The sequence below is a fragment of the Euprymna scolopes genome, chromosome 4 (assembly GCF_053919585.1).
Source record: "Euprymna scolopes isolate OS-2025 chromosome 4, ASM5391958v1, whole genome shotgun sequence".
Taxonomy (NCBI): domain Eukaryota; kingdom Metazoa; phylum Mollusca; class Cephalopoda; order Sepiida; family Sepiolidae; genus Euprymna; species Euprymna scolopes.
The window spans coordinates 71,050,955-71,066,047 of NC_136485.1; the positions used below are offsets into that span (position 1 = coordinate 71,050,955).

The 15,093-nt window shown below is 32.2% G+C and overlaps 1 protein-coding gene across 9 annotated transcripts in view; it reads left to right on the top strand.

Annotated features, from left to right (window-relative positions):
* LOC145268387 (solute carrier family 35 member E2A-like) overlaps positions 1-14,165 on the top strand; it is a 176,166-nt gene extending 162,001 nt beyond the window's left edge. For all 9 annotated transcript variants that reach the window (XM_080123943.1, XM_080123956.1, XM_080123947.1 and 6 more), the window contains 4 exons: positions 3,265-3,513; positions 7,193-7,246; positions 9,318-9,521; positions 13,575-14,165. In XM_080123943.1, coding sequence (XP_079980069.1) covers positions 3,265-3,513; positions 7,193-7,246; positions 9,318-9,521; positions 13,575-13,785 — 718 coding nt within the window. In that variant the 3' untranslated portion in view covers positions 13,786-14,165. The remainder of the gene's footprint in view (positions 1-3,264; positions 3,514-7,192; positions 7,247-9,317; positions 9,522-13,574) is intronic.
* The last annotated feature ends 928 nt before the right edge of the window (positions 14,166-15,093 follow it).

Below are 15,093 nucleotides of genomic sequence, written 5' to 3' on the forward strand. Positions count from 1 at the left end.
ATACACAGAAGACTAATTGGTCTGTACTGAGAGGCATATGACTGATCTCTAGTATTGTAAATACAGGGTAGACTGAAGTTTTCCAAGATGTTAAGGCAATGTTTAAACAGCTTTGCATGAATGGGAACGAGTTCTGGTTAAAGCGTTTTGAGCACTATGATTAGAATGCTGTTAGGGCTAGTTGCTTTACTGGAATCAAGGTTCTTGATAAGTTCTGCAGCATCACAGACAAATATGTGGATGTTGCACAGCACATTTTCAGTTGTAGAAGGAAATATGGGAGGTAGAATTTAATGCAAAGTTTTTAGCAAAAAGTTTGGCTTTGTCCTATGCTGACGAATTACCTCATGTCTCTTGATGATGGTTGAGATAGAGGATAGGCATCTGTTGAGGATCAAAACTTGTGGCAACCAAATCGCTGCTCAGCTACGAAAAATCTTAAACTCAGTCAAGATTTCCAGATTGTTATCTTTATGAACAAATTAGATTAGTTTGGATAATGAAATATAAATGTGTGTAACATTGTTTTAAAACTTCTGTCTAAACACGTGCTCTCTCCACCCCTCTCCCTCTTTATTTATATATTACACACACGTTCTTGCTCTCAATTCAATTTTTAACATAGTCAACAATCTTCTTCATATGACATAAAAAAGGGGAAACTGTTTTTATATTTATTTACATTAGTGCTTACTAAGAGAATTCCAGTTTTTTTTTTTTATGATGAATCTTAAGTAGAAAATTATTTTCTATGAAACAATATTATTCACTTTATGAAATACTAGCCTGGGTGCCCGGCGTTTCCCAGGTGTTTGAAGATGTGTGTTGAGCAAAATGAAAAAAAAAAAAAAAAAAAAAAAATGGTAGTAGGCTCGAACCCGTGACGCAAAGGTGGAAAAGAAAGTGAAAGAAAATCTGACGTCTTACCTCTGTTCCATGACGCGACCGGAAGTTCGGAACATTAAAATTAGACAAAGTCAATCCAACCGATACAATGACTTGCAAAAATGGCTCGCAAAAAATCGACCCCTCCTTGTAGAAAACTGCCCAGTTGAGGGTGAAGGAATTAATGTTTTTGTCCAATTTTTCGATATTTGTCGAGTTTCAAAATGATACTGATCTCATGACAATCTGTCTCCTCTGTCGAACGTTTTAGGCAGACATACAAACATGCATACATTTAAACGGAAGCTACTAACGCTTCATAAAATAATATATAGAAATAATATAATAATAATATATAAAATAATATATAGAAATCAGTGTCTACCAAGGCTGTATGTGCCCAGGGGAGAATGAGGTCTGGGACTCTCAGAGATTAATCATCAACATAGGGCAACTATTGTGAGCACCGGTCAGTATCTGAGAAGCTCCCAGAATAACACCCTCTCAATAGTATATGAACATCAAGAGACAAGAGCCAGCAAAACAACATCAGTCACCCACCTGGCCAAACATTTTGGTCAGAGTTGTCTCTCCGATGAGGTCGAAACACCAAACAAGTGTGCTACAGAAATAGCAAGAAAGAGCCGGCAGAAATATACCGAGACCTTTCAACAGATGAACCTTAAAGAATGGGAACAACATCAGCATGCAAAGTATTTTCTGGGGGAACTTTCTCTCGAATACATAGATAAAGAAGGTTCTTTGGACTGGCTCAAAAGAGGATCCCTCCACCACGATCAGGAAAGGGTTATAATGGCTGCCAAAGACCAGGGATTGATGACCAATGCATTCAAGAAGATGGCAGGGATCAGTAATGACAATAAATGCAGATTCTGCCACAGAGAATTGGAAAGTGTTGGTCATCTGATATCAAGTTGCAAAGTTCTTCTAGGGGACGGCTACTATACAGCGAGACATGATGGAGTATGCAAGTACCTCCACTGGATCATCTGTAAAAAATTAAACATCCAGTGTAGCAGCAAGTCCTGGGAACATCAACCTGAAAAAACAGTTGGAAATGATTTATATACCATACATTACGACTATGTAATCCCTACAGCCACCTACCTTGAAAATGCTGCTGTGAAACCTGACATAGTTATATGGAATAAGTCAGAGAGAGTTGCAACCTTGATTGAAGTGAGTGTTCCTAATGATGGCGGTCTTAACAGAGCTGAAAGAGAGAAACAGACCAAATACCAAGGTCTCATGTATGATATGAAAAGAAACTGGAACCTAAAGGGGATATCGATCATACCAGTTATCATAGGTGCCACAGGACTTATGAAGAAGAACCTGAAATCCTACCTAACTAATATTCCTGGTGAACCAAGTGCAAAAGAGATTCAGACAATTGCACTTTAGGGAACAGCGAGGATACTAAAAAGAGCTCTCGGTTGGTTTCAATAAAAAAGCGGGGCAATGTTGGCAGCTGGTTTGGCTGCCCCATACCCAGCATTACAATCTTCAAAGGAAGAAAAAAAAAAAAAAAAAAAAAAAAATTAAACAGACAGGTGAGATTTATATTATAGATGATTATTTTAATGCATATTTAATATGAAATATATATATATATATATATATATATATATATAAGAAAGAAAATTAAACTAAGTTGAACTTTGCAATCAAAATTTATTGTTTGACTGAAAAAAACAATTTACAAAGTTCTTATTCTGTGGAATTTCAAAGAATGCTATTCTTGTTATATTAGTTTGAAGTTTACCCTTGCGCATATCAGGTGACCACTACATCCCTTTGATTTCATTAAAATATATATATATATATACGAAGGTATACAAACTATCATAATTGAGGATTATGTAAATAAGCACTCGCAGGCTACCCGGGGAATCTACTTTCATCCCCCCCCCCCGTACATGGCGTCATAACATATATATGCTACGAGGTCATTGTAAACACAGGAATACGGATTTATTATGATAGATGCTTATTTTAGATATTAGTGGAGTTTGATCAATTTAGCAGGAAGAATTATACACCAATTAAAAAGAAAACACATTTTATATAAAAGTGATTAACTTAATTGAGTTTTTAAACCTTCCAAAGAATTGAAGCATCTTTGCATCATTGTCTCATATTTTTTTCATTTTAAGCTTGTTTTTTAAATTTGATAATTAATAATTTTCAATTGGGATTTTCCAACTAAGATGTTTTTTTCTACTAACAACACCTGGTTTTTATAGATATTAATTTTTACGAACACAAACTGTTGATATAAACTGTGATTATGTGTGCAGAGATTTGTTCACTTTATGACATGTTCATTCTTTTCTTTTTCTTTTCTACAATCTTCAGATTCACAACTGTGGTTCTTGGCTTGGTTGCTCTGAAATTTGTGGCTGTCTCTTTCACTGAAACCATTAAAAGTTCCGCACCATTATTTACAGTCTTAATTTCACGGGTTTTAATAGGAGAGGAAACCGGTCTTTACACATTTCTCTCGTTGATTCCCGTCATGATGGGACTTGCTCTCTGCTCAGCTTATGAACTCAGTTTTAGTATTAAAGGTTTTGTTGCAGCTTTAGCAACAAATATCACTGAATGGTAAGTGCATTTTTATATATATATATGTTTACATATGTTGTGTGTGTGTTCTTCCTTTAAATGAAACGCTTTTTAGTTGCTGAACATAGAAAATCATAATTTTCCCATGTTGCCACTCAATAAGTCCTGGGCTTGACATATAGATATCGCCACTAATAAAAAGAATCATCATATTTTTAATAAAGTGCTAACCATCAAATGGCATGTGTCCAAATTTGAGTTAAGTGGTTTTGCTGCTGCTGCAAATTTTCAAGATGATAAAGAAATCTTAATTTCATATGTTGATAAAACATTGCTTTCTGATGAGAAAAAGTACTGTTCAAGCAGGGTACTCGTTTGTTAAGTGTTATTTGGACTCTGTTCTGCCAGAAACAACAATTAAGGTTTTGCGTGCTGACTTGAAATATGGTTGTACAGACACAAATGATACTCAGGTCGACTAAATTTACCAGTTGTCCTGGAAAACAAAAAAAATCCACAAACTCATTTTGATTGTTAATTGAATCTGCATGAGATAGTAGTTGAATATACCAGAAGGCAGTGTATTCACCATTTTGCATGAACTTTTCACAATGAGAAAGCTGTGTTCAAAGTGGGTGCCGCATTTGCTTGCAGTCAATTGAAAACAATGCATCACTGATACAGAGTGTTTGCAACTATTTCAATGTAACAAAAAGCAGTTTTGGGTTCAATATGTGACGATGGATGAAACATAGACCCACCACTTCACCCTAGATTCAAATTGGCAGTCAATTGAGTGGACAGCAGAGCAACAGGTTAAAGCCATTCAAAGTAACTAAATATGCTAACATCAGCAGGAAAAGTTTTGGCCTCTATATTTTACAATGTATTTTGTTCATCACTTACCTTGATAAAAGAAAAACCATCATTATTGATAGCGTTATTGGTTTATGTTTGAAAGAATAAATTGCTAAAAAAAAGGCCACAAATGAAGAAGAAAGTGCTTTCACCAAGACAATGCACCATGTCACAATTCTGTTGCAACTATGACAATAGATAACTTGTGTTTTGAATTGCTTCTGCATCCACCCTATTTTTCAGGTATGGCCCTACAATGACAACAGGCTTTTTTTACAGGCTTAAAAAAATGATACAGGGAAAAAGATTTGGGCATGATGAAAAAGTGATACTGGAAACTGAGGCATATTTTGATGGCAAAGACAAATCAATCCACAAAGGTTTTAAATTGTTGTAATCGATATATCACTCTAGAAAAAGACTGTTGGTGAATAAAGTTGTCAAATTTTACTTCAAAGTTGTTTTATTAGTTTGGTTCAGAATTTTTAAAGTGAGGTGTTATATATAATGATCGTTATGCTGTGGTTTCTTAGATGTTAATTCATTGAAACTCTAGTGTTTATAAAATAGTGTTCAATAACAAGTAGAACAATAGTATCAATACAAACATATGCTGCATACGTGCATACATGTTTCAGTGTTCATTTCTTTTGAAATCCAACTTCCTCAGGACAAGTTTCAACTGTTGGTCATAATGTTTGCATAAATGAAGAAATTTATGCTAATATATATATATTAATTATTTTTTTTACTACCAGTTTTGGTTAAATAAATTTCAAGATAAACAAATTTAATACTCATAACTGCTTGACAAATAGTTTAAAAAATTTTTTTTTTAAAAACACTTTGAAAATAGGAAAGTGTAAAAACGATTGAAATACTTTTTTTCTTTTTAATTATAAATCAAATAAACTTGTGCTTCCTGGAACTCTTTTATTGTTGAGGTAGAAAAGTAGCAGCATTTAAAATGTTGTACTTCAGAATTTTTTAGATTTAGGATTGATAGTTTTGATTATTTGAATTATTAAGGCTACTATTCTCATTTTGGTTCCTATATTCACAACATTTTGATCAGTCTAGAAAAGATTTATTATGTTGGTGCAAAAAAAAATATTGTTTTCTCACATATGTTACTTTTATATATGATTTCTGAATTAATTCATTAATATATATAGCCATGTTATATATCATTTTGAAGTGCCTTTTTCACTCTATCGAATCGTGTTATTTGTTACCGTTTTTAATGTCTTCATTTATGTTTTTGCAGACTTTTTGAGAGCATGGACAAAATTCAAATCTGCACGATTTTCTTGTTCCAGTTCAAACTCGGCTGAAAAGCTGCTGAGACAGCTCGTGATATCAATGTGTTTGGCCCAGGAACCACTAACGAATGTATGTCACAATGGTGGTTCAAGAAATTTCGCAATGGTGACGAGAGCCTTGAAGATGAAGATGGTCACAGCCGGCCGACTGCAGTTGATAATGAACATTTGAAAGCTTTAATTGAAGCCAATCCTCGAAAAAGCACATGAGAAGTTGCTGTTGAACTCGAGAGTGACCACTCAAGTCATTCGTCATTTAAAGCAAATAGGAAAGCCAGAAAAGTTGGATAAATGGGTGCTGCATGAATTGAATGACAACCTAAAAAATCTTCATTTTGAGGTGTCTTCTATGCTCCTTTTGCGCAACAAAAACAACCTATTTCTTGAGTGGATTGTGATGTGTAATAAGAAGTGAGTCCTCTACAACAACCGGCGATGTTTGGCACAGTGTTTGGATGCCGGAGAAGCTTCACAACACTTCCCGAAGCCAAAACTGCACCAAAAAAAGTTTATGGTGACTGTTTAGAGATCTGTGGCCGGTCTCATCCATCACAACTTAAATCTGGGCGAAACGATTATGGCGGAGAAATACTGCCGACAAACTGACGAAATGCACCAGAAGCTGCAATATATGTGCCTGAGATCGGTCAATATGAAGGGACCAATTCTCCATGACGACGCTCGCTTGCATGTTGCTTAACTGACCCTGCAGAAGCTGAACGAATTGGACTACGAGACTCTGCCTCACCTGACACCTCTCTGACCTCTCACCCACTGATTGTTACTTTTTCAAGCATTTTGATAACTTCCTGTGCGAAAAATGTTTCCCGTGCGAGATGATCCCAAATCGGCCTTTCAGAACTCCAGATTTCTATGCTAATGGAATAAATAAACTTGTTTTTGTTGTTGGCAAAAATGTGTCACATCTAATGGTTCTTATTTCGATTAATAAAGTTTATTATGAAAGAAGTTATGATCTTTTGAAGTTGAACATCAAAATTGACATTATTTTTGCACCAGTATAATAGTATCTTACTAGAGTTGTTTACATATAGGGTGATATTCCAGAACTTAATTAACAGTTTAAAGTTATCCAGATTTGACTGACAGAATGAGAACAAACATTTTGCTGATAAAGTGTTTAATTTGAATTTTGTACAGGTTCTCCATCTCAAAAACAGGCATTTGAAGATGGTCAGAAGTTGTGTTCAAAATGCTGTTAATATAGCAACCAACGTGGGAATAGTAGTATAAATAATAAATAAATCATATATATATATATATATATATATATATATATATATATATATATGATATAAATAATACCAGCAATTTTAAATTTTTTCTTTTCTTCATTGTGAATTTTTTTTTTTTTTTTTTACTTGTATTCTTCCAAAATTGTATTTTAAAAATCACAACAATGAAACCTTTTGTACAAATACATTTTTGTTTATCATGTAAATATGTCTAGTTATGATTCTAAGTTTAAACAATAAATGTCTACATTACATGATTGTATCATTTCATTTTTATTTTAGTTTACAGAATGTATATTCAAAAATGCTTATCAGTGGAGAAAAATATAAATATACGTGAGTAAAAAATCATTTTATTTTATTATAAAAAAATAAAACAGAATCTGACTCCTCATATACAGTTTAAAATCTATTTTCCATGTGGTGTATGGCATTTAGAAATTTACCTCCAAATTAACTTATTGTACCCCTATGGTTATTAAAATGTACCACTTGGGCCGAGTCATACACATGACACAAAACTGTGCACCGACCCTAAGTCCCTGTGGCATCACTCTCAATTTCATTAAAATGTAACCAGACACTTGTCACTGGAATTACTGCTCTGGTGCTCAGAGCACACAAAACATGCATAACCCTAAATCCATGTGGCAATATATTTAGCACACTGGCTGGCCATTCGTCAGATACTGTGGTTAGAGTTCTTGTGGGTGCTTTGGTGAATGGCTGGCTGTGGTGTCAGCGCTGTAAATAATTGGGTTTTCAAATTAAAGCAATTCAGTAATAACTCAAAAATCTTTTTTTCTAAACAAGAATAATTATTTGTGCAAAGGAAAGTTAATTCTTTGGGTTCTTAACGATTTCATGATGCAGGATGTTTTCAACGTAGGTTCATTCAGACAACTTCTCAGTCATCAGAGAAGGAAGAGCTTTTCAACTTAACTCTTTTGAGAAGGTTATCTGGCCCTAGGCTGAGCCCAAGGCCAAGATGCATCCTTATTCAATGGTCGGCAGAAATCCTATCTCAAACCCCTTCTTTTTTATCAGCTTTTTATCTTTTAGTTTAATTCTTATCACTTATATTGTGGTCCGACACTTAAAACATGTGGCCTACCGCTGATATCCTCAAGGATGTCAGTCAGGCTTCCTGTCTCCACCGTCGACTTTACTTTGCTGAGAAATTTTTTTGTTCACCATATCAACAAGAAAAACATATTGAAGAAAATAAATTTCTAAAACTTTGTCTCAAACATCCCATCTAACCCTTAAAACTTGAAGAATAAAGTTTTTCTAAAATTACTGGATTTGGCATTAAATAATCTGAAAAGGAGTGATATACCACAAAACAAAACCAAACCTTTTCTGTCCTCTGTCAACTGACCCTGCTACCTCAACTGTTTTACATTAAACTTAAGCACTCTCATGTCTTTTTTTTATGAGCATGACTCCCTTTAAGATTCGCATTATACATCCATAGTATCAAACATTTCTCTTCACGCAACACCTATTCTCAATCCTGACTGGCCAGGTTTTACTTCCATACATCATAACACTATGTACGCATGTCAGATAATCTTCCCTTGGTTAACAATGATAATGCTCTGCTGGTTAGTAATGGCCAAAGTTCTTTGAACTGAACCTGCTTCATCCACTCGTAACTTTTGTATTTGCATCATTTCCGTCTCCTGCGGCAATGTTATCAGTAAGATAACAAAACTTATGTGCAACTCAATAACTTCGCTATGCCATACGGATATACTTTCTCTACATCTGAATTATGAGTTTTCATCCATCTCCATTGTTCTATGCAGAATAATCATGTTTACAAGCAATTTTGAGCCCGGTTAGTAAAAGATGGGTGACCATTTGGGAATACCAAACGCTGTATATAGGAGGTTATTTATACATCCTTGCAGGAACTTCAAAATCTAAAATCATCTTCTATGATGGCTATATTAATATATACTACTGATTTAAAAAGTTTAAAAAAAAATGACTTGGGTGCCATCAGCTAGAATCAAAAGCAAAACATTAAGCACCCAACCATATTTTCTATCGATGTAGCGATTGAAAGATTGATAAGAAAGATATAATATTAAACAACTTGAAGAAATTAATAGAATTTGGGCATATGCAGAAAGAAATAAAAATTTATTGGCAAGTTGAAATGACATTTTGTATTTCAATATGACTGCACGCTTTATGCATTCATCCAAAGATTTTACTCATTATAAACCATCCTTGGTGTATGATTATAATTTTCCACTAATTTCAGTGTTATGTGACCAGCAGTTTAAGAGTTTATCGGTTAAATATGCATGTAGACGCACATATACACATACATCTACTATTTTATTCATATAGAAGAATTCTCAAAGCTTAAAAGCATTTCTTGTTGTTTTTCCAGCCCAGCAGAATTGCAGTTTTACACAAGTATAGCATCTGTTGTCGTACAGATTCCCGCCTGTTTTCTCATGATGGACATCACGCACGCGCAGAACACTCTGGATTACACAATGTTTTTAGCTCTCATTATGAATGGCATCTTCTTTCATTTTCAAAGTATCACAGCTTATGTTCTCATGGGATATATTTCCCCAGTAACTCACAGGTAACTATTTCATCTGTCTCTTAATAGCAAAAAAAAAAAAAAACAAATAAAAAGAACAAAAAACAAAAACATATTTAATTATTTAAAGTTGACCAGGAACTTATGTTGAAAATATTCTGGTTCAGAAGGTTTCTCCTAGTGGTAGAAAAATGTTGAGCATATTCTAATGAAGGCTGACCATCTTTCTTCTGGCTAATGAAAGACTGGATATTTACTCACCTTTTTGCTAGTACATGTGATGCAAGGTCAGGTTAAAGTAGGAATACCATCTTCCCCTGAAGGCAATCACTCTGAACCATCACCATCATCATTTTATTCCTTAGAGCCGACATGTTTTGAGAGCTTGCAATTTCAAATTCCAATCTTGGCAATACTGAGAATGGATTTCATTTAAATTCCACTGTCTAAAATCATTGTTGATAGTTTCTATTCAAGTTTACTCCAGCCTTCCACTTCAAGATATTTGAATTTTCAAATCTAATAGTCACTCCTCTCGATGTTATCAAACCAATGTAATGATCTGATTCTAGTTAATCAAGCTTTGATATATTCAATCTTGCCAACAAAGTATCAAGGTTGATGTGTGGGTTTAGTCTGACCTGATATTACATATCCATGAATGGGTGTAAAAATAGTCCTGTTCAAACCCGTTGGTATTCTTGGGTAAGAGCAGTCAGTTGATTTGTTATGCTATTTAAAAAAAAAAAAAAAAATTCATTTCTGCTGTTTATTTTCCTCCCCAAATAGATACTAAATGACAGCAGCTTAGGGCCAATAATGTAGAGAACAAAAAAAAAAAAAAAAGAAAGATCAATTCCAAAGAGTAATGTGTTTTGGCCTACCTCGCTGCATCTTCATGATATACAGAATATTTAAAATGTACAAAATATTAATTTTCCTTGAGGATTTCATCAGTGCCTATAAAAAAAAGTTCACCCACCAGACTAGAGAAAATGAAGTGCATTCAACCTTCATTTGCTTATTTATTTTATTTTATTTATTTGTATATTCTGTTTTTATTTTTTTTCTATTTTTCATATATTTTTCAATTTCTGTTCATATTCTTTGCTAAGGTTAAATAACATTAAATTGAATGAGCTCTAGTTCTATGCTATTAACTATTGCAAAAACTTTTGTGTTATAAAAAATTTATATAAGATAATTTTAAATATACAGATATATACATATCCCAAAATTATACATTTATTTTGATATATAAATTAACATAAAAATGGTTAATTTTTGGACCAAACATCCCGTGAGTGTATATATATATATATATATATATATATATATATATAGCAATACACATGACCGTTAAAACGCTTTGGATAATCACAGATTTCAAGGGTTTCTGCTAAAATAGTCATATTTTAAAAACCAAAGCACTTTAAGTCTTCAAAATACCAGTTTTGTTCAGAAATGAATTTACTTTCAAATGAATTAGTAAATAACATACATTATATATTTTTAGAGTTTTAAGCAAATAAAGTGATAAAAATGTGAACATCATAAAACAGCATTTTCGGTAAGATTTTTTTAATGACCCCCCCTGATTTCTAAACATTCGTATCGTGTTTCTGTGAAGAATGTTTTAATGAAATTTAGAAATTAGCCGAAAGAGATGTCATTTTTAATAATTTCGAGTGTCCGAAATTCATTTGACCACTCGTTTTTTTTTTTGTTGTGTTAAAAAAAAGATTTCAAAATGAGTATTGAAAGTTTTGAAAAAAATTTTTTCAGACACTCACTATTACATAAAACAATCTTTTTATTATGTTTATTCATTAAAAAGATGATTGGACAGTGTTTTCTCTAGTGGTACGTAGCAATTTAAAAACATAATATCCGAAAAAATCGTTATGAATTTGAATCAAGACTTCTGTAGTAGTAGTGATAGTAGCACTCAGCAGCAGCAGTGATAACCTGACGTAAACAGACATTTGTTTTTGTTTATTTTTATTCCAAATCGATTTTTTTTTTTTTTTTAATTGAAAATCTGGTTATAAAAAAAAATTCTTACATGTTCAGTTAGAGCTATTTTGTTATCAACCATATAAATATTTTAAAAAATTGGGTAGTAGTAAATTTTAAAATATTTTAACAAGCGAAAATGTGAAATATGATGTTTTGGTTCACGTGTACGAACGGCACACACACTTCTAATTTTCGTCCCTTAAAAAATGTTTTCAGTGAATTATTATCAAATGGAAACTAATCTACCCGATTATTAAAAAAAAAAAAAAAAAATCAATATTTAAATATTTGTAGGAGGTGCTCAGTTAAAAAATAACAACGGTAGGAAAAGACATGAAATGTAATTAAAAATCAAAATAACATTAATTAAAATTTTTTAACAATTTGCCAACTTTAGCAAAAACTTGTTTCTTTGTATATTTAAATAGAATTTAGATACTTGATATTTTTCCAAGCATCATGTTTTCTGTTAGAGGGATGTCACTTTTTTAAATAACATTTATTTTTGTCTGTTTGTCATAATTTTTGTAAAGTTTCACAATGGGTATCAAACACCCTCTTAAAAAACAACTTGCTTAATTCTATGTCTAATCCTAGGTACGAGTGGCAAGCCTCCTCCTAAAACCTTTAGCCTTAACAATAACGCTAAGTACAAGTGGCAGAGCTCCCCACTAAACAAACTTCCTCTGTGAGCTCATATAAACGTATAAAAAACATTTAAAGAAAAGTGCACATGATTAATCCCCCCCTCCAAATAAATTAGTCAACTGTCCTAAAACGCTAGGATCGTCTTGAAATGGTGAATTCTTTTACATTTATGTGAAACCAACCCCCACTCTAAATTCTAAAATTGTTTTTGTTTTGTTTCTATCAAGTCTTCAGGATGTTCACACATAATTTTCCTTAGCCCTATCATTAACCCAAAGTCAGAGTGGCAACCTCCCCATCTTATAATTGCACAAAGACCCTCTTAAAACCATGCATAATCACCTTTTAGAAAACAAGCAAACAAACAAAAAAACACCCAGGATTTATCTATCATAGGAAAGGGGGGGGGGTAACTGCCCTAAAACGCTTGAATGATTTAAAATGAGAAATCATTTTACATTAAATTCTAAAATAATTTTTATCTTTTATTAAAGTTTTTCAAGTTGTTCACATGCAATTGTCTATAAAGATAGAATCACATATTTTGGAGAGGTGGTCAGATGGGGAGGGGTAAAGTTGCAATATATTCATTTTTAACCAATCCTAGATTTCGATTTCAGTTTTTGGCACATAAAATGCATTACAACTAAACTTTGAGTTCTAACTTTTCTTTTAATGAATACATGGCATTTTTAAGCAATTGCAGCATATTTATGTGCATTTACTGCAGGTTATTTGGAAACCATTCATTTCTGGAGATTTTCAATAGCATATTCAGATTCCTTGCACAAAAATATACTTATATGGCAAATTTCATTGCTTAGTCTTGTGTTTTAACAAAGATATAACATTTTTATTGAAAAAGTAGTGCAAAAAATGTGACAAAACGCATATGATCTTAAAGCGGGGAAAATATCCAAACACGCAGGGCATAAAAATAGTAATAACTTCCTTGATTTTAATTGGATTTTAAAAATTTAAAAAGATTCTTTCTTAGCTTATCAAGCTCTATATATACCAATATTGAAATATTTTAAGCCATTTAAATATTTTCATGTGTATTGCTAATATATATATATACATATCATATACCATAGAACCCTAAGATACGTTTTTTTTTTTTTTTTTTTTTTTTTCAGGTAATACAATGTTTTTCTGGCCTCTGATTATGGTATTTGCCCTGCCTTACAGTGTTATTTATAATGTTATTTAATTATATAAATGTGTACTGTATTTTGTTACTAATTTTTAATGCCGTATCCTGGAGTTCTACTGTATATATATAATTATAATTCTGGAGATTATATATATATTATGTACACTGCACATAAAGACACATTAACTGTTTAGAAAATTAAAAATGTCTAATTTTGTTTTGTTTCTTGCCTGTTTTTCTGTGTCTATCATTCATGTTTTATCTCTTTTCAGTGTTGCTAACACAGTGAAACGTGCTTTCCTTATATGGCTGTCTGTGATAGTGTTTGGTAACCCAGTAACATTTTTGAGTGCTCTTGGTACAGTGACTGTTACAGTTGGAGTGCTCTGCTATACAAAGGCCAAGGAGTATGATGAGAACAGACTCCAATTAAAGGCTCATTATCCTGTCAAATCTCCAACTACAGTAGACAAGATAATTTAATTAAAATGGTGGAAAGGGGTACAAAAATAAAAAATATATATACAAATGTATACATACATACACACTAAACTCCAATTCTAAATTTGGAAAACTGACTCTGAATTTCTGAACAACATTTAGTATTTTTGGAGAAAAGGTGTTAATTCCTTGTCACTGATGATTGGAAGTTTCATTTGGAAAGAGAGGAGACAAGGAAATTTACTGGATAAAAAAAAAAAAAAATCAGTTTATCAACTTTCATGTCAGTATGTGGTGTTGCTGCTGCTGCTTATAACAGCAAGACATTTTCAACTTTGACGTTTGATCACATGACCAATTTCTGACCATATATAAACAACCTATACTAATATTTTGGGGATATAAAATTTTAAAAAGTTTAATTTTTATTTTTATTTATTTTAATTTGATTTTTTTTTTTTTTTTTTTTAATTCCATCATGGAATTTGGAGATATTATTTCTCTGAAAAAGTAAGAAATGAAAAAAATATTCTTTTAATAAAATTTGAATGTTTTTTTTTTAATTTACTTTTTTTTTTTTCATTCCATTCTTGAAAAATCATTTACGTGACAGTCAACTATCGGTTCATTTAGCCATGTGGTCACCCATGTAAAAGGTTTTACTTCGAAGTCAATTTCCTCTTTTCTTGGTTTTTGGTCTGACCGTTAAGTGGGTCAAGGAGCAACATGTTTACCAAATCCCTTTCTCTTTTCGGTATAATCACCGAAATGACAGCATTTGTTTGTCTACCGCCATTTTCGTTTTCAATTCTATGGTATGTGGTCACTTTACTCCCAAACAGATTAATTTTTTTCGCTGTGACCCTTTACATTTTGGGAAGTCTTTTTTTTTTTTTCATATAAATCCACATATTAGGAAGATTGATATTTGGGCATATTTTCGGTGTATTAATTTTACACACAAAATAAATCCTATATTTTTATAAGTCAGGTTTTTAGTCCTTTATCTCTTTTGTTTGTAAATCAAAACAATTAAGAAATCCATAATACTTATATATTCTCTTCCTCAAGACAAAACATTTCAAAATTTATTTTATTTTTTTTTTCAGTTTACTTAAAAAAATATTTTGTAACCAATTTTAAATAGATTTTAATCTTCAAAAAGTTTTCAAAAAATATCTTATTTACTAAGAGTTTTCACACAAGTCATTATCAGTGACAGCTCACTTGCAATAACTAAGTGTTCATTGAAGTCTGAGTGACACGTTTTCTCAACTTATTATTATTAAAAGAAAAAAATCAAATTGATTTGAATTTAATTATCTAAATTTTGCCTTATTTGAGGAAAGG